At 49.6% G+C, this 26,253-nt stretch overlaps 1 protein-coding gene across 1 annotated transcript; it reads right to left on the bottom strand.

Annotated features, from left to right (window-relative positions):
* Positions 1-8,544: 8,544 nt before the first annotated feature.
* LOC124370666 (DNA polymerase delta catalytic subunit-like) lies at positions 8,545-11,448 on the bottom strand. The gene has a single exon (XM_046828953.1). The coding sequence runs from the start codon at positions 11,446-11,448 to the stop codon at positions 8,545-8,547; it is 2,904 nt and encodes a 967-aa protein (XP_046684909.1).
* Between the last annotated feature and the right edge of the window lie 14,805 nt (positions 11,449-26,253).

The following is a 26,253-nucleotide window of genomic DNA, read 5'->3' as shown; positions in this document are numbered from 1 at the left end:
CTGGGAGTGATCACTCGGATTATTCATTCAATGTAAAAGTCTTGTTTTCCAAAAATAACGAAACCTAAACATATGAATAATCAAATACTTTTCTTCAAAGATTGAACTTAAGCTTTTGTGTACTGGATATGGTATATGTATTTTAACAAAGCGGATTGAATTATATTATGATTAGAAAACTGACAATGGATATGATGGCCACTCACCGGTCGTTGCAACTGATTGACGCTGTCCTGTTGTACGAATCCCTCGGTGAAGTATTATCGTGGGTACTCGACCGTGTTGTCAACGTACAACTGCGGATATATGGAATCTTGGAGGTGAGATCGAACCACTTTCTCAAAGTCTTGATCGTACATTATCTAAACAGTCACATACTAAGTCAAAATAAAAAAAAATGGACTTCTTTAAACACAGAAAAGGATGTCTGGTCGTGAGACTGGAACCCGGATGACTGGCTAGACGGTGGTCTACCCAACCCTATTTATAGTGTATCTTTAAAAAAAACATGAAGTTGAGCGGCGGTAACCCGACGTTTTGACCAACCAACGAAAACGCCGGAGTTCTCCCCGTTCAATCGGGTTCACGAAGGGAGTGGTCATCGCGATGGGTTGTGGGAGGGGGTGATATTGTCGACGCGTTTCTATTAGCTACACAGGATATGCCACCCAGAGCGGGTTACCGACGTGAGCTACGTTATTTATTAAGAGTGGACGGTGCTTCGCGACGGGACTGACCTTGTTGACTGAGATCGGTTTACCGATTTAAGTTCTTTTTTTGTAATAGCTTTCTTTCAACATGTCTTCTATTAAAGATAGATACTGGTCTCTTAGGAAACCTCGGTATTGCTGTGATTTGCAATGTTTTATGCGTCCTACTATGGAAGTGGACGGGCGTGCATGTGTGGTGTGCGGACATTACAGCTACTGCCGTTGTTTGTGTCGTACGTACATGGGGGACCGTTATTCACCAGCGACCGTGTCATTGACACTGCATCAATTGAGCAGATACTGTTGCGAACGGTGCTGTTGTCTGCTTAAAGAAGATGGTGGTTTCGCCTTTGCCGGGACAACGTGCAGAACGTACGGATCGTCCGTGCCATTGGAAACTCCAACGCAACGCGAGACGCGCCTTCGTCACCTTGCCTGCACACACAACGCTCTCGTAAAGGAAAAGTCAAAGTCGAATTAGTAACTATAGATACCACTTTAAACATTAAATATTATCATATCATGTCATATTCTTTTTCACACACTTGTTACAAGATAGTTTTTGAATAAATATAATGTAAATCCGCAGAGTTGGAGTTTGTACTCATACTGATTAGAGTGTATGTTAATTTACAGAAAGGATGTTTTTCTCCAATATCGTGTACTCATCAAGTTTCAAACTCTTTTCGTCAGAAATATATCATGTCATATTCTTTTCCACACACTTGTTACAAGATGGCTTTTCAATAAATATAATGTAAATCCGCAGAGTTGAAGTTTGTACCCATACTGATCGGAGTGTATGTTAATTTACAGAAAGGATATTTTTCTCCAATATCGTGTTCTCGTCACGTTTCAAACTCTTTTCGTCAGAAATATGCATTTCACATAATATATACGGGTAATGTGTATTTGTCTAGTAGCTACCGGACAAGAGTCGGTAAATTAAACAACGTGAATGTAAATACAGTGTTGAATCTTTATTGCATGAAGAATAAATTAAATACGCTTCACGTTACTGTTGTACACTAGGTCAGGTACCAGAATAAATACGCTTTACACTGCTGCATATCAGAAGCGCGCGACGCACGGTGCAGAACGTCACGATACTCAACGACGGGTTTTCAGAAATTTCGGCAACCGAGGAAATTACCGATCGTGACGCCGATTTGCAACCATGCGAATAATGTTTCGTTGAGGAATTATTGTTTCGCTTACACCCAAGAATAAACAGTTCGCTCGAGGTTTTGAAACGAGTTGGTTGGGTCGGTAAACCGATTATACGACGACGGCGTTGCTATTTATACTGCATCGGTTACACGACTGGGCCCGTCAATTCCTGTTGTAAACACCAAAAGGCTATATAAAAGCGCTCCTCCGTTACGCTACTTCAGTCGTCCTAACGAGGCCGTTGCGCGCGTATAACATGGATCCACCGAGTAAAGGAGGAGACGCCTGGGGGCTCGACTATACGCCGGATTTTCACCCTGGACACCACCCCGATGATGATGGTTCATCGGTTGCTTCCGAAGGCGGGATCGTGTCAGATGATGAAGAAACCCAGTCCGTTCGCTGCGAGATAATAGAAAACGACGTGTCGACGGGCCACGAGAGACAAGAGACGGGTGTTCATTCAGGGACTACGCGGCAACCCACACCGATTGGGAGATGTCCAACGGAGAACCGATCTTTGAAAATAAAGAAGAGGGACGGTACGAATCAGACGGCAATCCAGAAAGTATCGATTCTAGAAATGATAGTGTTGTGGTTTCCCACCATACGGGTAAAATCCCTGACGAACGTCAAATCCAGAATGATGGAGTTCCTGAATGCAACAGGTCCGACTTCAGCGACGGAAGAAGAAAGGGAAATATTCAACAGACTGAGGGAGCGTCAGGATTACATCTCCGCATTAGTCACCGTATTGAGTGCTTGGGTTACAGCAACGCATTCCCACCCAGAGAGTACGCTGCAAGATTTCGTGTTGATGCGACAAGGCCCTTGGTCCTCGGTATACGCCGAGTTGAAGACCGCACAGAATTTGACGAAATTGTTCAAAATCTTAGTGGCGGGTGTCGACGAAAATCCGTCCCATTTAACAGGTTCCCGCCAAAACCACGACGGAGACGTGCACAGCGTCAACACCGGGCCCGCGTCACGGAGCGTGCGACGTTCATATCGTCTGTGCACGCCGACCGCTCCCCCCGCGTTGCGCAGTATAACCTCGCGCGTTGGAAACAGAATGTACACAGCCGAATGGGAAAGGAATCGAGGAGAATATCTGGTGGGGATGTCGATATACCGATGGAAGGATGTAAAGGGCCAGAGTTACAAGTATTGGCACAAACGTGCGATCCACACTTCACATGTCTTCGGAAACGTAGGAGAAGTGCACGTGGAGATGGCGTTGCAGAGAGCCCGACACCTGCGACACCTCTGGTTCGCCGACGAAGAAGCGGGGGTGGACAAGTATCCAGGAGCGTCGACTTCGTCGGACTACGTACTACCCGGTCCGAAGACAGAATAGATCGACTGTATGGGCCACCGAGTTGTAAAATGGCGAACTTGTCAAGAGGCGCGTGTGATCAGAATCGGTTTGGTGGCATACGGCGGATCTCGTCGGGGGCCGGTGTCGTCGTCGTATTGAACCGGAGCAACAGGGTTATGAGTGGACTTGCGCCGTCCGACAGAATAGCATGTGAACTGACGAAATTGCTGTGTTCAAACTGTTTAAAATGCCAGCTTTTAACCATGTGTATTCGGATTGCTCTGTTAAATATTTGATTGGCAGATGAGGTTGTATAAACCTCATCTGCCAAGTCATCCATGTAATTAGTCTAATAAGAGAAAAATAAATGGTTTTAAGTTTATATATATATTTTTGTTCATCCTATAACTAGTGCAAATATTTCACATGCTATGGTAAAACACTTTGTGATAAAACACAGAATGAAACAAAGAAACATGTGAGTGACAAACCACGATGAATAGCATTTCGAACTTGTAAATTCAATATGTGCGTTGTGGGTATTACATTAGTTTCCACCAACGTTATAGATTCCACGTGTATACCCATTGTAAACTAAAACCAGTTTGATAAATTTTACTACATCCGTGCAAAGATAATGTTGGTTTTGTGATGGATTGTCATGGAAGCCCGACCGCAGCGAATGGTCAGAGGGGCGTGGAAAGTGAGTAACGTTCCTTGTAATCTGTATTTATTTATATCATAGCTTCGTTGTGTACGATCTCGTTTGCCCTCTTACGCTCGCGAATCTACCAGGAACTGGCCCAAGTAATGGCTTTTTATGCATAGTACTACAAGGAGAATTGAACTTTGATTGGGTTTGTGGACCACGCGAGCGCAGACGGAGAGGTTTATACAGGGTGTGGCAAAATAACCCCCCCCTATTTTCATTGCTTTATTGCGAGTAGAGGGAGGCGCTCAGAATGGTGGGGATAGCCGCAATCGAAGCTGGAGGAGGGTGGTGACGCTCCGTCCGTAGGCACCAGTCGTCAGTCGCCATCATGGTGTAGACGAATGCACAGAGGGCGTTTGCGGTCGGAGCGTTCATTTCTAACAAAGGATCGGTTACCATGGTTCAACGCGAATTCCGAACGCGGTTTCGAATTTCTCCTCAGGATTCAGTACCGAACCGCGAGTCTATTGTGCGGAAAAAAAACCGTGGTTTTTATTAGCATTTAAAAATAGAAAGGTTATTTCGCCGCACCCTGTATTATTTCCTACACAAAAGAGTCGGAGGCATTACAGATTCAAGACTTTCCACGGGCGTTGCTTTTCACAGACGCTTCACCAGACTGTCATACCACCCCCGTAAACGGTTCCTTCGCGTCGACTCCTTCCAGAGAACTTCTTCTGATACTCAACCGTATATATAGTAAAATAATTCATTATTACATCACCCACCCACCCCTCTGCCAATGTGTGGGGTTTAAGAAACGCGTCGTCGAGTTTCCGCGTTCAGTCGAGTGGCCGAGCACGACGACGGTAGCCCTTTTGACAAGGACGCGGGAACCATTACTCGAGTGGGGCTCAACGACTACGGACTACAGACCCTCGGACATGGCACGGCGACTGAAGAGGATCGTCACGCAGTTCTTGGAAAACCTATCCGGCATCTTGCGTGAGAGACGCGTCGTCGAGTCGGTCCGGAACACTCTAGAACGCATGTTGGCACCTTACACGGATCTGGCGGAGGACAGTGAAAAGGAAAACGACTTGTTACCGCTGGTACCCACGACGTCGTCAGATAACGGGTTGCCGAGTGGCGGCACTCGGCCGAAAGAGAAAAAACGTGGCATCCTGAAGAATTACGAGAATGTAAAGGTGGTGGAACGTGTCAGACGGGGGCGGAAAACGCCGGAGGATCCGGCGGAGGACAGTGAAAAGGAAAACGACTTGTTACCGCCGATACCCACGACGTCGTCAGATAACGGGTTGCCGAGTGGCGGCGCTCGGCCGAAAGAGAAAAAACGTGGCATCCTGAAGAACTACGAGAAGGGAAAGGTGGTGGAACGTGTCAGACGGGGGCGGAAAACACCGGTGTACGTGATGGAAGACGTCGAGGAACAGTTTCGGCACGATATTGCCGTCGGCTTGTCAACAGATAAATGTGTGAGTTTCCCGACCGTCTTCGATACGGACGACGATGTGGACGAGAGACAGGTGGTGGACCTACTCCTCGGATTGGATTTAAAACTACCCCACGAAGGATCCACCGCGTTGTGACTGCTACAACTCTTTAGCATGTAGTAACTGTTCTCGTATTTCCTTTCTCTAATAAACGCAATTTTTACTCCTTAGCATGTAGTAACTGTTCTTGTATTGCCTTTCTCTAATAAATGCAATTTTTACTCCCGTTTCGTGTTGCTTTATTACATTCTGGTGTCTAACTTTCAATCAACTTCGTACAGATCTTGGTTTGAAGCGCACAGTTGCGTTCCGTTCACGTCCATGCGAACGGTAGGCCGGTTCGTCCCTGTAACAGAATCGATTGTCGGTGGACACTCGCAGTACAAGTGACCGTCGTATGATATTATACCACCGCCACCACTGCAATTACCGCCCAACAGTTTTCCACCGGAATCCGTGTATCCGGTGTAATTTGTACATTCCCAAATACAGGCTGGGCCTCTTTTGGTCAGAGTTTTCACGAGACCCTCGGATCCCGAACAACGCAAGTTGGTGGTACCCACTAATTCGCTTACCGCGTTTTCCGCGTTTTCGGACGACGTCAACATAACCACCTTTTCCGTGTTGTTGGTATTCGCTCCGCGTACGCTCACGCGTACGCAGCACGTCAAAAGTACAATAAATACAAATAGTAAAAGCGTTGTTCGAATCATTTCGCTTACAGAACAGCATCGGGTTACAGGAGGTCAAGATCAAAAACACGTCAGTGGAAGTAAAAATGTTTATTTGCGGCATTCGATAGATACACAACACTATTGGAAAACATAATCTTTAGTTGCTAAACAACTTGACGACTGACGAATCAGTAATCGTGTGGTCGTAGAAATCGCCCGTCGTTTGGAACGTTGGCGTCTCGGTGAATCTACATTTCATACCTCTCAGAGTGTCGACCGTGCGTCGTTTTGCCTCTTCGCCGTAAGCGATGATGAACTGGAGCGTACGGTTGGAGCCGGCCGGGAGGGAACGTCGCAGAGTCTCTATCCTGGAGGCGCACGCATCCCTTCGGCGGCGCTCGTCCAAATAATCCTGACGCACGTCGCCGACGGAATCAAACCAGTTTATTGTTGGCGGCAACGCTGACGCTTCAAAACCTACCAGTAAAATATCCGTGTATGTTCGCGTATTGTTCGTAGTGGTTGTGCAGGTGGCGGTATAACTCCTCCGTCCGTCGTCGTCGTCCGGTGTCGTCGAAGGTCCGTGTTGGTCACACCACAATCTACGCAAGACTCGTCCCGAGTTGCGTCCGTTCTCCAACAGTCTAGCGGCCGATACAAGTTCGCGGAGATCGTAATCACCGGTGACCGGGCGGCCGCTCAGGTCGGTTGTGCTGTCCGCTACCGCGAGCCTCGACTTGTACACTCTTCCGGTGTTGTGGTCTGTAAAACAGTGCCACGACATGACCGACAAGAAATAAACAATCCGGAACGCCGGTGGCGCTTTTAAAGCGAACGAGGGGTTGGGCGGTGGGGAGTGAACGGAAGGACCCGAGGGTAAAACCGAAACAGAACCACGAGATGGTACGTCATAATGAACGGAAATATTGTTGAGTTTCTATACAATCGTTTCCTGATCCGACTTAACCTCACTTTCATGGGCCGTGACCGTCGTCTTCGAGAGCCGTTCTACGATTGATAGTAAAATTCCCTTTTTTCCCCGCATTTTCCCGCAATTCCCTCACATTTCCCTACAAAATCCCACACGTTTCTAGAAAATATTACCCCCACCACCGGTTCAGACCAATAGGAAACGGTGGGCGGGGCTAAACGGGAGAAATTTGCTATATATTCAGTGTGGCGTTCGCGCGCGATCCTATACCAGCTTCTTGTCCAGTAGAATGAGCATCATGAGAAGCTCCCGGGAGGGGCCGACGCGAAGCTGGTGTGGTATGAGTAAATATTACCCCCCCCCGGCCACCGCAGGATGTTACGAAACCTGTGAACTCGTAGGGAACACGTTTCGAGTCAGGATAAAATAAAAACAACGGTTCACAGACACAAGTTTATTTCAGAACCGTCCACACAGAAGTGAGTACACCAGCTTCTTGTCCAATCGAAGAAAGATCAAGAACAGAGCTCTCGGGGAGATACCGCTGTCCGGGTGCGAATGTAATAGCGCTCGTCATGAGCACTGCAGTTAAAAAGGTGCTCGAAAAAGCAACCGGTATGGGTGCAGTAGTCTCGACAGTCCTCGTTTTTTCCTTCCAACGGTATACTCATTTATCGTTCTGTCGTTTTATTTCCGTAATGTTTTTATTTTGATCTATTCGTTTTCACCGAGTCACTTGAACGTGGGACTTCGAACACGGTTTATCTTCCATTGGCCCTGTGAAAGTTACCAACGACCGTCGATAGTTAGCAACTTTCGATAAAAGACTATCGAATACAGGTCTATACTGTATTTTTATTTGTAGGAAGGGGGGGGGGGTAATCTGTAACAAAAATAGAGAGACTTTACGAAATGTGTTTATTGTCTTATATCAGGTGGTGGTAAACAAGTCATACAGTCTGGAGAAACTGTTTACAAAACATGTTCATTGTCTTATATCATCAGGTGGTGGTAAACAAGTCGTACGGCCACCGACTCGCGAGGATGCGTCTGCGGTCTTGTCGATCCTCTCGGTTTTATCCACTGTTTGACGTCGTTATTGTCTTATATCATCAGGTGGTGGTAAACAAGTTGTACGACCTCGACACACCGACTCGCGAGGATGCGTCTGCGGTCTTGTCGATCCTGTCGATTTTATCCACCGTTTGACGTCTTATTTTAATATTTGAATAACGTTCGTAGAGCGTTTCACACTCTCGGTCACGACAGGAACGCACGGCTTGCTCTTCGTTCTTTTTGCACCGCATGCACTTTACAGCCAAACCTTCCAACACGTCCTCTACGTCGCACAATTCTTTTTTCAACAGCGACAGTCGCGCGGCCTCCTCTCCCTCGACTTGCTCCTGCGATCGCGTTTTCGCGAAGTAATCCGTAATCCGTTGGTTTCCCCCGGAAGCTTTCTTCATCCATCTCCGTTCGCCCGTTGCCAGACGCTTGTCGGACGAGCGCCTCGGTACGGCGGGTGGCCAGAACATGTCCTTTATTTCTTCTGGATTCTTCCCCGCCAAGACGACTTTAAGCAGATCGGCTATCGGTTTGGCCAACTGGTTGTCCGCGTAATACATGAAATCGACCGGCAAATCGTTTTCCCACGATGAATAGCGGGTCCTCGGCCCGGTCACACAGTCTCGCACCTTTGGGATGCGTGACGATGACGTACGGCACACGGTCGCCGATGGACGGCGCCGAGTTCGGGTCGCGCTGCTGCATTCTCCGCGCCAATATGTCGTGCGCTTGCGCGTTGACGCCTTTCTTCTTCCACTCCTTCGAAATCACCAACTCTTTCATGTTCACACGTCCCTGGAAGAGGCGCGTCAGCTCGTCTCGCAGGCGCGTCGCGATGCGTACGATCGAGCCGTCCTCGTTTTCGCTCATCAGCGTTTCCAGAGTGAACTCCATGAGGCGCGTGGCGAAGGTGCAGTTGTCACGCCGTACCACCTGCAGTCCCTTGTACTTTATCGTCGGACGACACGCGCGTCGGACGTTCTCGTCGGAGGACGCCGCCACCTTGTCGAGACAGTTGTACACGCCGGCCGCGTATCTCTTCTTTGTGCACAGTAAAAACGGTTTGTAGACCGTTTCGAACTGCAGTCTGATCGGTGCACGGTCGATTGCTCTAGTGACCGAGTCGGCCATGTCCTTGCCGAGTCCGGCGCAATCCCAGATGTACTGGCGGTTCGGATCCCATTCACTCATGTTCACCATGAGACTGTCCGTGTCTCCGTACAACACCTGCGTTCCGGCGTAGAGGTTTTCCACGTGCTCTTTCGTCCGTAGTATCAGTTGGCGACCGTACGCCGTAACGCTGGACGGTATCTCGACGAAATTTAAAATGCTCTTGTCGCAACCCATTGCACCGTATATGGAGTTGGCCGCGATTTTCAGCGCTAGCTGTTGCCCGTCCAATAACATGTATTCGATAGATCCGTCGTCGACGTCGCGCATCCGCCGTCTCACGTCGGCTCGCTCCTCAAGCAACATTTCCAATATTGACGGTACGACACCCTTTTTTGTGGGGCTCGCCAGGAAGTAGTAGCCGGCCGGCGACCGTTCGGCCAGACCCGCCACCGTCAGTTCTTCTCCGCTCCGCTCGTCCCTCACGAAGGTCGTCACACACAGGTTGTACGCGATCATGATCGACGGGTACAGGGAAGCGAAGTCGAGACAGATGACGGGCGTGTGGTACATGCCGCTGACCGGATCCAATACGGTGGCCCCTTCGTACCCCGATCGTCTCGTTTTGCCTGCTTGTCGTGGCGGTGAGCGTTCTCCCGAGGTGTCGTGCGGCGAGTTGGTGTTTTTGTCCGTCGTGGCGGCGGACGAGGAGTGCCTCCCACGTTCGAGTCGCGCCTTTTTGGCACGGTCGTACAGGTTGGCCTCGTAATGGGCACTCGCCTTCCTCTTCTCCTCCACGTCGCGGGACGTCGTGACGTCGTTTACTAGAATCTTCCGGTCCGCACACCAGGCCAACAGCATGGAATAGAATCTCACCTGTTGACCGCGTTCCACCATGTACTGTAACATGGTGCGAAAAACTTTGCACCGTTCGAACGCGTGAACGAATGTTTGCGTTTTGAACGCCAGTTCCAAAACGAGTTGCGCGTCTTTCACGCAGTAGCGTCCGAGGCGTGCGCGCGATTCGTCGTCACCGTGGTACAGCGCCGGAATCTCTCTGTAACCGACGTCGTCTTTTTTCTGTTTCAGGAAATGTGTTGACACGCTGTTCAGTGTGTACGAACGCAGGTTCACTTCTTTCCGCATATGCGTGTACATGTCGAAAACGACGCGTCCGGGGACCAGAGTGTCGTGGGTCTTCGGCATGAATGACGCGTACTGACGCACCGCTTCCATTTTGCGTTTTTTACAAGTCGCTCGGCGTTTTCCTCTACCCATGCACGCCTCGACCCCGTGTACCTCGATGCGTTTGAAAAGATAAGGCAGGTCGAACGAACACACGTTGTAACCCGAGACGATGTCCGGGTCTTCGGCATGAACGTGTTCGACGAAAGCTCGCAACAGTGCGGCCTCGTCCCGACACAGAACTACTTGCACATCCTCGATCGAAGCACACGGTCCGCCGGTCGTGAAGAGGTGACGCCGAAAACCGCGTGACTGCCCGCGGCCCAAGGCGTCCGTGGAAACGACGGCCGAGATCTGTATGACAGGATCTCTGGAAGCGTCCGGCATGGTTTCCACGACGGCAGAAAGACATTCTATGTCGAAGGACATGATTTTCACGTGAGGCGGCAGAGAACGCGGAGGCGCCGTGGGTCTGGCGAACAAGTCCTTCACTCGGATCGCACCCGTGTCGTACACCGAGTACTCGTTTCCTACGAACGCCCGGTTCTCGTTCTTCGTACACATACGCGTGTCGAACAGACACCACTGGCACGCGTCCAGTCCCAGATCCCTCGTGGCCGCCACAATCACGTCCAGGTTCGACTCGTAGTAGTTGGCCGCGGACGGATAACCATGACACGAACCGTTGGTGACGTAGTACTCGTACACCTTTTCGTCCAGCTTCCTCACCACCGTTGTCACGTCACGCCGCGTTCTGACTTTCAGGCGTACCACGTTTGACAAAGTAGTGTCCGCGAAATCGTCAGCGGCCACCGTCTGGTGGTTTTTGTCCATCAACATGCTTTTGAATCCGTGCACGGTTTCCATCGACACCACGAGGTCTGCGGCGTTCTGCGCCAACCACGTGCAACAGTAGCTGGTTAGTTGCGTATCCCTGAAGGACACGTAGAATTGAATCCTGTACATGTGGACGCGGACGACTACGGTCTCATCGCGCGCGTCTTTACCGAATATCGACAGACACGTGGTGATGGGTTGTGCCCGGACGCCGTGACGAGTAGCGGCCGTCGCAAACCGCTCCTCTTCCAGTTCAGCGTGGAGATAGAAGAACGGTTCCATCTTCGACTACGAATAGTCCAAGTCTGAGTCGGGTCGCTAGGATGACCTCTGGGCGCTACTCCTGGTCTGTTGGCAGTATCCGAGCAGTTTGAGCTCGACGGCCTGTCTGTCGGCTGGAACAATTGTCTAACAGCTGGTCGGTGTGCCGCTGAGGGCCACTGCTTCGTTGAAGAGCCGGGTGCGGGCGGCTGCTCCTGACTCCGAGTAGTGCAGACTCAGCCGGTTTTATAGTTGATCGGCACGCGGTGGTCAAGTTATCGTGAGATTCCCGGAAGAGGTGCCCCCCCTCTCTCTTTCTCTTTCCCACCCAACCAACTCTTCTTTCTTGCGTGCGCACACGCTTATTGTTCACCCGAAGCGACAGTTATCGGTGTGTCGTACGGAATACTAGAGGTGTCTTGGTGATCGGAACACTCGACTATGAGCCACGCGGGAGATGTCCGACGTTTGTCTTTCAGCACATTCAAAGATGCATCGCCCCCGGCCCAAGTGTTTTCACCACCTTCGCCTCCGCCACCGCCGCCGCCGCCACCGCCGCCACCACTCCAATCTACACCTGTCCAATCGCAGGGGGTTTTTTCTCGATCCCGACCCGTCGACGGTGATGGTGGAATGAAAACAATAGAGGGTAAAGAACACGACCACCTGTACCCGCCGAGGGGGCATTATTCGGCGAAACCAGAATACATGTACGGAAAACACAGGATACACGAAGCCGTCCGTGAAGAGGACGAGGAGAAAGGTTTAACGGCGGCGGGCAGTGGCGGTCAGTACCGTCTGGAAAGTGGCACGTTCTGCGATGACATCGCGCACTACCGACCGGCCGACTTCTATTGTTCTCCCGGTATAAGAAAAAGGAGCACATCGACTAGTGGTGTGTTCGGACTGCCGGTGGTCAGTCCGTTCAACGGGCTCGACGTGCGAACGCAATCCACCCGCCATCGTTTCGCTTCGTGTAGCACGCGAGCCAACTACCGCGATGGCGGTTTCGACGTATGTTCTCAATCCGCCGCCTACGAGAGAAACAGTCGGCTGTCGTTTCCCCCACGACCGCTGTCGGCTCCTCCACGGCCGATGTCGGCGCCACCGCCATTCTACGGACCACCCGACAGATTTGTTCGGTCGTCGTCTCTGAGGCGCTACGACGACCGCGGGGCCCAATCGTATGGGAACGGTCGCGTGACGTACGGCGGTATAGAGGACCTGAGCGCCGTCGGACGGACGGGTAGTCACTCGCCGGCCGCGGAAGGCGATCAGAGCGGCCAACTCGACGAACTAACACAAAAGATGGAAATGTTGATGGGTTCTATCTATCGCCAGAACAGGAAGATCGAATCGATACACCAGTTGGTCGGAAAGGAACGGCCTCCTGACAGGCGGAAGGCGAGAAACCACCCGGCCGGAGATACGCCTAAGAGTGACACGTACGTGTCACTCGACGTCTTAACGGCGACGGATCAAGACGTGTATTACAAGAAAGAAACGGCCCTTCCCGAGGCGAAGAAGTTGAAGCGAAAATCGTTGCTGTCATGTATCCGTTAAATCTGTTTTCACACGATTCTTGTACAAGTAAATAGTAAATAGTTTTTTTTTAGAGGGGGTGTACGCAGGGTAAGAGAATAGAAGTCTAAGTTCCTATGCGATAAAATTAATTGTATTCATTCAAACGACTAAATAATAAAACCTGAGTTCAAACACAGTGTAAATTCAATTCACCACTTGATCTCCCGCGCCGAGCGACTTTTCAAACAGTTGATATCAACACGGCGTGGAGAGGTAGGCGTTTTTCCCACACGAAAAACATCCAATGCGTTCATTTAAACTGCTAAATAATAACGAAATCGAGATTCTTATATCGTGTGTGGATTAGTTTGTACGTACATTCGGGCGAGAGGGTTGGCGTGTACAAATACCACCACACACACACACACACCACGTTTATTTTTCCATCGACCCGTTCGGTCAAACGTGGTGTAAGAACACGACGCGAGCGGCGGCGTGTTTGCCGATATTTTTGGGATCACCGGGTACCGTGGCTTTGTACTTGACCTGTTTAACGCGTTCGTCGGCGGCGAACAGTGTCGCGAGTCCTGACGCCGGACTGAAAGCGATCGCGTTTATAACGCCGAACGGTGTCGGCCGCTCGTCCAGATCGTACAGCGTGCCGCCGGTACCGTCCAACAGATAACGGCCCAACACCGATGCCAACACGTCGAGAGGCAGTTTTTTCGGATCCACCGTTCTCGCGTCGTACCTCAACACCAGCTTCTGTTCCACGTACAGGTCCCGCAGCGTCGCCTGAACGTACGCGAACCCGCCGACTTTCTGTTGTCCACCTTCGCCGTAGTACGCGCCGGCTCCGGCGGTCACTCGGGCCACCAGTTCGTCCGACATGTTCATGTGGTAACGAGCGAGTTCGGCCTCGACCACTTGAGTGGCGATCGACTCCTCGGTCAACGGGTCGGGTGGCGATCTGACAACCGTCTCGAGACGTCGCGCGAACGCGCTGTCCAACGAACCCTCGGACGAGTTGAACAACAGTAGGAACGATCGCAGCGTCCGGTCCTTGTTGAACGCGTCCATGTGTTGCAACATCGAGTTTTTTATCGTGGCGATGTGCTCCTGATCGGCAGAAGTGCGCGGCGACATCAGATTCTCGATGTCGGGAAACCAGAATACGCGTAGCCTGCCATCGCCACCGCGGACCGACCGTTTCATCCAATCCACCATGGCGTCGAAATTACGCTCGCTTTCGCCCCGGTACTTGCTGAATATACGTCCGTAGTTCACCTTGTACGCGTCTATATTACCGCCTAGTTTTTTTCGCAGGAAAGCGATAGCGCTCTCACATAACGTAGACGCGAACATACGGTCTCCGGGCGCTTCCAGCAACAGGACGTTACGGTCCTTGTCGGACAGGCGCGTTTCCAAGGCGCCGGACATAGCGGTCGGCGCGTTTGCGGTCGCCACCAAGAACACGGCGTCGTAAAAGTCCCTAACGTAGTTCTTGTCCGCGTTGGACGCATACAAACGTCGCAGCAGCGTGTCTACCTCCGTATACGGGTCGTTGTACCGTTCCACACCGCTCGGTATCTGCGTCGCGGTAGTCGTATCGACGTCCACGCCGCTCTGACCGCCCGAGACGCTGCGAAAGAAATCCAACATGTCTTTTTCCGACTGCACCTGTGCCAAACGCTGTTCGACACTGGCCACCACGCCGCTCAACGCGTTCAACGAGTACGCGTCGTGTACGGCGACCGCCACCTGTCTCGCCACGGCTTCTACGCGTGACAACACGTTCTTGAGCGCCAACTGCGAGTAACCGTACACCGAACGCGCTCCGCCACGATCACAGCGTACGAACGACAGGTTCTTGTACGCCAACACGACGGCGTCGAACACTTGACATAAAAAGACACACTTCTTCTGCGGCGCTAGCGACGGATCGGTCGCGATCTCGTTGGCCAACTCGTACAAGTGTCTGGTGTGGTGGACCAAGATCACCGGAGCGGACGGCCCTATGATTCCCGGGTCGCCCGATTGTGTCAGGTACGACAGCAGATTTTTAAACTCCTCCTCGTACGTCGCGCCCACCGGTCCGAGACGCGTAGCCGTGTCCACCACCGGGATTCCGGTCGGTAACTCTGAATCCCGACTCACGCGTTCGGTGGTCGAGGGCCCGGACCTCGGTTCGTAGTTTACCATGACTCGTATAGAAATACAGACTTACATAGCCGTCGACATAATCAGTCCCGGGACGGTGGTGGTTTTTTCACGCCGCCGCGACCCAAAACGGATGCCAATATCTTTTTGGCGTGTCTCGGTTCGGTTTTGTCGAGCGCCGCCCATAGCAGTGTACAGTTCGTCGGTAAACGACGGCGAACGGGTTGTTTGTCACTGCCGTCAGCAGTCCCCCCGCACGAGTCGTGAAACCGACTCGCTACATTGGACACGGAATCGTAGTACTCTTCGCAAACGTAACAGAAATCGGCTCGGGTAGCCGGAGAAGGCTCGTACCGGGACTTCACCATGACAAGTCCTTCCCGCTGGCGACAAGTCGATATGAAAGATATTCCGAATGATCTTAAATAACAACAAGCACACCACCGTGGCCATGGTGCCCAAACGTCTGCTGAAGTCTGATACTAAAATCCCGGTTGTCCTCAAACCTATAGAGCTTCCGGGCTTGACGCCGAATACACAAAATAAATTAATTGACACGTAGCCTACGATCTTAATCCGTACCTAATCTGACCGTAGACACGGTGGCCCCGTTGTCGACCGAGTCGGGTTAAGATTGACCCCCAAGATTCGGAGACAAGCGCGGAGCCGTGAGGAAATAATATAATTCCCTTTGTCAATGGAGAATGATGAGTTCGTTTGCAGCTCGGTTATCCAGCACCCACCGATACAACCGTACGATTGGGTGTGGTTGACATTCCCGCTCGACTCGAAAGACGTGCGTGGATGTGCACCGTTTGCCAGGTTCCCGTGTGTCTGGGAAAGAATAAAACTTGTACCATACACGGAAAGTATATTATTTAAAACTCGAGGTTTAAAAGTTTTGTTGTTTTGCAGACTGTAAACAGATTGTATTTAAGTTATTACAAATTCGATATCTTGTAAATAAATATTTTGTTATTTGTAATAGACAAACATTTTTTATTAATCCTCTGCATTTAAGTGATACCATTTTAATTTGGTTAGATGTAAGAGTTCGCGTTGTTCCCGTAAAAATAACCAAAAAGTTTAAGGTTTACTCATTTTTATTACTGTGACATTTACCGTGCCACACGGGGGTTGGGACCTTATATCTTACTATAAAAGCTGCTTGTACTCTGCAACTGAAGTCAGTCTTAACTCGTTTCTCGCCTTCTCTACATCAACCGTGATCACAACACCCACTCTTCTCCATGGAGGTGAGTGTAATACATTTTGTTCATAATTCAATGCTTCGGATCGATTTTAATAGTTTTTAAATATACACGTTTCATTCCGAGTCGACAGTTGAAACAGACTATTCTAGAGGAGTTATTAAAATTAAAGACGTTGTATTCATTTCTCAGTGGTGATGGGATATCGGTTTTAGAATAAACGGATTAGTAGTTAGTCAGTAGGAACCCCCCCCCCCCCCCACCGAGGTCCGACCCGATCTTGGTATTATACTCATGAATTACGGCTTTTGGCTCTGTATTATATTTTGTGTATGTTACTGTTTGAAATACATACTAATTATAAATTATTAACATGTTCAGATCAGAAAACAGGTGTTTCACGGGGGTTTTCGAATCTAAATTTAGCGTTGTCCCAATTGCCTCTTTGTATTTTTAGGATCATGTCAATATTTTTTGAAGTTCTACCACAGACACTAATTCCATAACTATATGTAATCAGATTGTATAATTTAATATAATTAGTTATATTAAAGATTCTGATGTTTGTATAACATTTCAGGTGGACGCCATCATGTCATCAGCGACAGCGTTCTTAGATCATCTGATTAGATACGGTGAGGAAAGAGAACTCCCTGTACCGGGCGTCATGGAAACGATCAGAGATTTGCTATCGGAGAGGCTTTCCGAACACCTACCGGTGGAGAGAGACAAAATACGCTGCCCGATGTTCAACGCTTCCACGAAGCGTCATCTCGTGACAGAGATGATACCATCGCCTGTGTCCGTCGACGTAGAACTACTGTCGTCTAGGGGCGGGTACGCCATTGGGGGATTTGCTGCAGAATGTCACTCGACACCGGTCACCAGTATCGCCGTCAAACGACCGGCCGAACAGAACCCGCAGTCGAGGAGGGGCGGGACCGAGAGGCGTTACACGCACGGCATCCACAGCGACGGTGATTCGATTGACGAGTGCCAACTCGCGAGATACACCGCACCTCTGTTCACTGCCGGCCGAGAGGTAGTTGTCACAGATCCCCTAAAAGCAGATGTGCTGAATAAGCGGCTGGGCAACAGGAGACTGGTGAGGGAACCTTTCTGGGCACTGGACGACGCTTTGTGGTCACGGGATGACATCGATGTGCAAGCAGTGCAGACAGCAATGAAGAAAGACTTCATGTAATTAATTCTATAACCTGTTCAATAAATCACAGTTAGAACCATTAGTTTCTTTTTATTTATAGAACCTTAAATTCCATGTCATTGGGGAGGTGTATGATTAATTAATCGGATCGGATTCGAACAGTCTGTTCGATGGACAGTGGTAGGTCTCGACTGGGATCTCTCGTCTTCGGTTTTCGGCAGTTTCTAACCCTTCCCCTTGGGGTTCCGCACGGATTTCACGGTCTGTGTACGCCGAATCGGTGGTCAACGCGAAATCTGTCCAGACGACCGAGTCGCACGAAAACGTCCCGGTTCATCTGACGGATTCGTGTCCAACCACCACCGGTGAGGCCTGTACCGACGACTCAATCACCGTCGCGTCTCTCGGTGAAGAGGTGTTGTAGTACGCCGAATAGAGTATGGAGAAAGTAAGCGTTTCTCCTGTTCGGTCCGGCGAGAGAGATACCGTCGGGTACGTGGTGAGTATCCTCCTGTCTGTTTCCAACATCTTCCAGACTTAAATGACATCTTCACGAAGAAAACACCAGTGTTGTACATCTCGGTTTGTCCCACGAGGGCTCAGGTGCCGATGTACTATGAAAGAGCCCTCGCTCTACAGTTACGTAGTGAAACATACAATACGGTAAGGTCAATCCGCGAATATCCGATCCAAACCAAATTGGTTATCGCGAATGCCGTCCACGTTTAATGTTTTCTCACACCACACCAGCTTCGCGTCGGCCCCTTCCCGGGAGCTTCTTATGATGCTCATTCTACTGGACAAGAAGCTGGTATAGGATCGCGCGCGAAACGCCACACCGAATATATAGCCGATTTCTCCCGTCTAGCCCACCCACCGCATCCTATTGGTCGGAACCGGTGGTGGGGGGGGGTAGTATTTCCTAGAAATATGCGGGAGAAAACGAGGGGAAATTCGAGGGAATTGCGGGGAAAAATGAGGGGGGGAGGAAAACGGGATTTTTACTATCAGTCGCCGGACGGCTCTCGAAACGGGGCGGTCACGGGGGTCGAAAGTGAGGTTATAACGACGTACTCTCACGTCTACGTCGAACCTCTGGTAAAACTCGGTATGCGTTGACAACAGAAATTGACCGAGAGTGCCGTTGGATGTACGGTTTTCATTTTAATAAAAGACATATGAATTTAGGCAGAATGAAACCCAGTGTGCATGAAAGACTCTTGAACTGTTTATTTGAGAAAAATACAGCACAGGGTGAGTTATTTAAATAAAAAATTATGTTGTTGAATAAAACACACACACACACACACTCACACACAGTGAGAGATATACGCTGTTGGGTAAACGCCGACTTTGGAAACTGTTTGAGCGTCCGGTCTTCCATCAGGGACGACGGCTACCCGTTGGTTTTCGTTCCTGGGACGCACGTCGATCAATTTCAAACGAACACAACAATCTCTCTAATTCCAGCTAGAGTGGCCGGCTCCGTCGGATGTTCTGTTGCGTGAAGGACGTTCAGCTTCACTACCCGAACGCCTCCTCGTTGGTGGTCTCTCGCCGTCTTCCTCATCGTCTGACGACGTGTCGGCCCAAAGCGGTATATTACGCGAGGCCTGCACGACCGGTACAACCGCCGTTTTTCTGGAGGCCCGATTTGTTTTCCGGCGAAGGCGACCGTGCGACTCCCGGCGAAGGCGACCGTGCGACTCCCGGCGAAGGCGACCGTGCGACTCCCGGCGAAGGCGACCGTGCGACTCCCGGCGAAGGCGATCGTGCGACGGGAGTCGGATCCGGGACTGTCGGTAGATCGAGGTGAATAATCGGGCATGTTTTTCAGGACTGTTGAAGAGTATTCTTCTCCAAAATCCTAACGGAGACGATGGTTCTTCCAACGCTTCTTCTCGGAGAGCTTCGTCTCTCCTCTCCGCCGCATCCTCGTCATCTGATATGAATATCAGATCGTCGTTCGCATCGGCCGATCCGTCGGGTGATGCCGGGGGTGGTTCTTCTTCGTCATTCATCGTGCCCCCCCCTCCTGTCATCACCGTCTCCTTCCTCGTTGGGCGGTGTTTCGGGACGGTAAGGGCGGATTAGTCCTACCGGGTGTGTGAGGGGTCTTTTACACAAGCGCACCTGCAGGTGCGACAATGTCTCCATTATACGGTAGGACGCCGTCCGGTCTTCGATTTTTCGTCAATATATCGACGGACGGAAGTCATGATTGTCGTTCATAAGCTTTCTTTCACTCGGCGACGACATATTTATTGAGTTTCGTAGAAAGTGTACAAACGATGAAACTCACGAGCATACACTATACTTAACGGTCACGCCAAATAATCCTCGTTGGATGCATTAGGAGGTGGTGGTGGTGGTGGTGGTGGTTGTGGAGAAGAGGAGGGAGTGGGCGTGGCGAAGCGAATGTAAAAAATACTTGACGTTCTAGGTCAGTGCTCGGACTGGTAACTTCTTTGTGTTTCGCCGGGTTTCCGTCTCGTATATAAGAGCCTCGGTTATGGGAACCAACCCAGTGGTGCGCATCCATCCGTTGGAAGGTGCAACCCTACGTACGACCCGAGGAAGAAGCACTCGGGATTGTCAGCCTGGTCACGCGGTTCGCAGGGAAACCGCACCAGACTTCCCATCAACCGCGAGAGAGTGTACTTCTGACTCACTGGGATTCGGTCACCTCGACGTCGTGCCGGTGTGTGGATATATTCAGGGTCAGTCATATCCAACCCACTAGTGCGCGTCCGTCCGTGGAAGGTGCAACCCCTACGTACGATCCACGGAAGAGGCAGGCACTCGGGATTGTCGGCCTGGTCACACAGTTCGCGTGGAAACCGCACAGACTTTGACGTCGTTGTCAGTGTGTGTATATATTTCTAACAGCATTACCGACTCCATTCCAACATACCGGACCATGGCTGGAGGCATACCTCTGAGAGATGGAGATCTTTACAGTTTCGGGAGAATCAACTTGCGTTGATTTTTCAAAAACGAGGTGGATATGAAACACTTGATCTCACCGATCTCACCGATGCGCTTGCTGAGTTCACTCATGCGATATTCTATACAATCCACGTTATTCAAACCCGTGACCTCGTGCGGAGAGACTGGACCGCACGTGTACTGGCCCCACGTCGACAGTGGTGGTAATCTGCTGATCGCCAATCGAGCCGGTTTGGAGAAATGGCGGTCACGAGCTTCTCGTACCTTCGGACTTCAATAACGACCTTCTGGACGTTTCAAAGTCGGTGGTGTTGGGTGAACGTGAGATGGTGTCGTACTCCGCAGGTTCCAGTCGGCCGAAAGATTATACATACTTCATAATACAACACGAAGCTTGCTTTGACGTGGACATGAAGAACGTGAAGCACGACTCAGAATTGTGTCGATCCCTCGCCCATCACGTGTACACCACTATGTAACGTCCTACACATAGACGATACGCGCGTAGTTTCGTTCATTATATGGCCCTGTAGTCGGAATTTTCTCCCGGTGGGAGTACTACGGAACAACGACAAAACCAAACATTTTCTACTTTACTTGCGCTGCGAGGAGAAAAAACGATTTGAGATACCTTAGCGAAAAGGCGGCCGTTCGTACGGTACCTGAAAAAAGTATCCGAGGGCGTTGGTTGATCGGAAATACCGTCCTTCGTGACAGCCAGAGGTTGCAGGTGCGGGACACACGATACAGGTTGTTTTTAAGAGACAACGTCGTTAAAAACATCCGTCCGCGAACGAGTGTACTACACTACGAAACAAGGATTTGAGGAAGACGGAAGAAGAAGAAGAAATGCAGTTCTCGGTCTCATCGCCTTCCAGAGGTTGATGGAAGAAGCGCCTCTACGCACCGATAGGTTTTTCGAGACCGAGATATACAAAAAAGATCAAGCAACTACGTTGGAACACGTAGATGGAAGGAGAAATCCAGTTCTTGCGCTCGCCGCCTTCAAGAAATGTATGGAAGAAGCGCCTCTACGCATTCGATAGGTTTTCGGAGACCGAGATATACGAAAGGATCAAGCAACTACGTTGGAAACACATGGATGTGAACAGTGGGAGGAAAACGATGGTCACGAACGTATCATCACCGTCTGGGCTCGGACGTGAGACGAGGAGATGTGTGGCCTTTACTTAGTATTAGTTTTATTTTGTACAATTTCGTGTGGGTGACAATAAAACATTTCATACGTTGTGTACACAGTCTGTTCTTTAATTGACCCCCGAGTAACTTCCCTACAAACGAAACGTACATTTCCCAGTGAATGAATATTCCCAGGTATTGTTTCAGAATTCAATAACCACCCCTAACGTTTAGTCCGTGTGGTTCCGATTCCGTACAACTAACAATTCACCAAGAAACCCTAGTACCCCACCTAACCCGCGACAAGACATTACCTCGTGTTCTGTCCTTATGACAGGACACGGAGGGAATGTCAACCACACCCAATTGTATGGTTGTGTCAGTGAGTACTGGATAACCGAGCTGCAAACGAACCCATCGTATATTATTTCCTCACGGCTCCGCGCGTGTCTTTGAATCTCGGGGATTGGTCTTAACCGGACTCGGTAGGACTCGTCACAGTCGTCGTCGTCACAGTCGTCGTCGTCACAGTCGTCGTCGTCACCCTCGTCAGCCGTTCCTGGTACGTGGGGGGGGGTTGCTACACAGTAAAACAAAGACACGTGGTACGACATCAATCAGTTTATTGACAATTCAACATTCTATTCTTGGTCTTAACCGGACTCGGTAGGACTCGTCACAGTCGTCGTCGTCGTCGTCGTCGTCACCATCGTCAGCAGTTCCTGGTACGTGGGGGGGGGTGCTACACAGTAAAACAAAGACACGTGGTACGACATCAATCTGTTTATTGACAATTCAACATTCTATTCTAAGCCACCGAACAGATGTGGTTCGGCGGCTACAGGTGTCCAACCAGACTCGTCGGGGGCTGTACGTTGGCTGCATCTGTTCGCCCAGACTCGTCCAACAGCTTACATGTATCCTGGTTCGTCGAGCCGCTTTTTCGCTCGCATCTTCTCAAAGCGTAGCCACGCTGGTGTCTTTCAATACGGACACAGTAGCTGTTTTGTCCGAAACCACGAGAGCAAACATTCCCTGTGAAACTCGTGGTTACACGGCATACGAACGACGGCCTGGAGTGGGACGTCCATGTCCCCGATGCATACGGAACACTTGTCGTCGTGCAGCATGTAGACATTGTGGAACATCCAGTTATAGACCTCGTCCAACGACCCGCAGCAGAAGTGTCTATAGATATCGGGATACGGAGCGTACCTGATGACGAATTTCGTCACGGGCGGTATGGGTCGGATGAACTGGCCCCAGTACTACGGTGCATTCCTGTTCAAGTACCAATCGATGAACGGAAACGCCGTGTCCTCCACTGGACGATGCATACATATGCCGATGTCGTCCAACTGTTTGTAGATCCGGTGTACGATGACCCGCAGAAGTTCCAGATTTTCGAAACTCACAGTTTCGAGCGCGAAGAACAACTTCGAACAATCTTCGGTCATACTCGTCGCGAGGTTGGCCAGTTTCGAACACCTCTTCGGCGACAATTTCACCGTTGCACAATCTTCTTCTTCCGTAGTTCTCAGTTCTTCCTCGTCTAACGTGAGGTACGGCATCTTCAGGTACGACAGCGGCTGAGAACGCCTGGTGGCTTTCGGTGTTACGATATTGCGAATGTCGTTCTCGCTCCCACGCAGTATTATGACCGCCAACATGTTGATGGCCGCAGGGATCTTGTTCAACTGCAACACAGTCTTGGTGGTCGTGAACACTCGTAGAAGGTTTGAGACGTACATCGATTGAGCGAGGATGTTCGGTAGATCGTCGCCCCGTGGTCTCCAACTGCGTCCGAGACTCGAACTCACGTCAGGTACTTGCACGACGTTCACTCTCGCCATCGCGGTTCGCTAGTGAGACGAGTACACCGATGGGACCGTATTTATCCCCACGATCCGCACGTGAGGCTCTTTGAGTGGTACTCGTGGTTAACTCTTTGCGGCACGGATTTTGAAGACATCCCAACCCCCATGTGGCACGGTAATGTCACAGTAATAAAAATGAGTAGAACTTAACTTTCTGGTTATTTTTACGGGAACAACGCAAACTCTTACATCTAACCAAATTAAAATGGTACCACTTAAATGCAGAGGATTGATAAAAAATGTTTGTCTATTACAAATAACAAAATATTTATTTCCAAGATATCGAATTTGTAATAACTTAAATACAATCTGGAGTGTGGGACGAAACGGGGTACCGGTCCATAGACCTGTGTTGTTGTGTGTACCTAATTAATCGTATGACCTACCACCGACCACTTTAAGTCGTCATTCGGTAGCCCGAACACGATGTTGCACACTGTCGGTACGGTGACTGTTGGTATCGGTTTAAACGAATCGGAATTCATTTTATATTTCGATCGGTTTACCGATCTGCGAGAAAGCTTATTTTTTAATATACGCGCGCGCGTGTGTATGTATATATATATATGTATATGCGTGTAAGTGGACTCATGCATTACTACTCCCGTGAGCGACCTCTTGCAGAACGCTGACCGACTACCATACACGTAAGTGCATATTACCTGTAAGAGAATAAATTATTGTTAAAAGGTTTTATTTAGTGAATGGCCACTATACCCAACGGTCAATTTTGTATCGCGGAGACAGAATGCATTTGTATGGCAAACGTGAAATATGTTAAAATTTGGACATACATACCACATCGAGCTCTCATTCAGACATACATTTGATCACTCATTCCAAGTCCATCCACCACCAATGATGACCCAATTCGTTCGAGAGTCAGTCTTGTTATCGTGTGGTGTCACAAGCCACGGTTGCAAAAAAAACTTGTTAAAGTCGTTAGCCGCCTCAGTTTCATCATCCAAAAGCCGATCCCCGGTTTTGATCTGGCCTATTTTTGAAGGATATGATTTATTATTAATGGTGGCGCAAATAGTTTCAAGATATAATCGCTTTCGAGACATCACATGTTTTCGCTGCATGGATCGCCTTTCTATAAATCGTTTTATTTTTCCGGAAAAATGTTTCAAAACTCTCTTTGTGTTTTTTCGTCATTTTCGGAGTAAAACTTGAGTTTTCTCCCGAGATCAGAATTCCTTTAGTGATCCACTCGTTGTTTGTCATTTTTTTAAACAAATTTTTATAGTTCTTTTTGGACAACATAGATCTAAATAAAAGTTTAAATGTGTTGCTCGACTGGTTTGGATAAATTCAGAAAGTCCCGCTTTTCTTTCGAAAGGAAAGAGTTTGGGGAGAGCGAGATTTTCTGGCCTTGTGTCTCCCAAAGTTATGGAAATGTTGGGCTCCCTTATGGATTTACACTACACCGTGTAGCAATTTAGATAGTCGGTTTTAAAGTTTGGACTTGTTATAGCCTATTTGAAAATATTTGTTTCTGGTTTTATTGGGGTTTAACAATTGACTTTCAACAGTATGTTTTCTTTTCACAGATTCGTAATGACTCAGTGTGATCCGTGCTGTAAGACGTTGGACTGTGTGAAGACGGCGAGGGACTATGACGGCGAATACTACGCGCTGTGCTGCCGGTGCGCGAGGACACACCCGTATTTCTGGCGGTTCTCCGGTAAACGGAGGATCGCGTATGAAAAATGTGAACACAACGCAAGACCTGGCGGGCAGAGTGTGTTTCGCTGCCGACTCGACCCACGCCACATCGTACAGTATAACAACGCCAACAGACACGAGGTCCGGTGCCCGTCGGGGAAATCGGACAACACCCCGTCCTCGTCTCGTTCCGAGCCACTTCCCGAGTGTTGGGACGAGGGCTGTGAAGACGCTGGCCACGATCACAGCCGGCGATAGACAGCTCTCGTATATGATTAGGGTAGTTTAATTTCTCGACTTACTACTAAGAATTTTTGTATTTTAGATTTAGTTTTTTTTAATAAATAACGTTTTATTACAAAATAAACGTATTATTTTTCCAACTACAACCACGATAAAAGTCTGTATCTATCGACGACTCGATGGAAAGACGGTGTAACAAGTTTTAATTACAGTGACCATAAATGTACTCCTTTTTGGCACGTTTGTCAGATATGGGACCACAAGGTAAACCCAGCTAGCCGTCGGCTACCAACGTATAAAGGACACTGGTTTATTCCATAACAACGAGATTAAAAAGAACAACGACTATTAGAAAGACAAGGTTTACAGCAACAGAAGAAGGCACTACGTATACACGACGTCGGGTAGTTGGGAACCATAGTACAGAATCGTTTGTATTCGATTCTAAAGGAGTATTCTGTTCGCTTAAATGCTCTTCCTCCATGACATCCGAACCGACAGCATCGCGTCGCGTCATTCGGAGATGAACGCCGTCGGGTCGAATCGGAGCGGAAGCTCTTCTGGAAATCGAACAGACATAACCTCACTTTGTCGTATGACCGCCCTGTTTCAGAGTTCTCCCACGACTGACGGTAAAAACCCCGCTTACCCCCAATTTCCCCACATTTTCTCGCATAATTCTAGGAAATATTACCCCCACCACCGGTCCCGACCAATGGGAAGCGGGGGGGGGTGGGGCTAGACGGGAGGAATCGGCTATATATTGAGTGTGGCGTTCGCGCGCGATCCTATACCAGCTTCTTGTCCAGTAGAATGAGCATCATAAGAAGCTCCCGGGAAGGGGCCGACGCGAAGCTGGTGTGGTATGAGTAATTAATACCCCCCACCG

This window comes from Homalodisca vitripennis, unplaced genomic scaffold (genome assembly GCF_021130785.1).
Source record: "Homalodisca vitripennis isolate AUS2020 unplaced genomic scaffold, UT_GWSS_2.1 ScUCBcl_370;HRSCAF=2215, whole genome shotgun sequence".
Classification (NCBI taxonomy): Eukaryota; Metazoa; Arthropoda; class Insecta; order Hemiptera; family Cicadellidae; genus Homalodisca; species Homalodisca vitripennis.
This window is presented reverse-complemented; position numbering and strand designations above follow the sequence as displayed.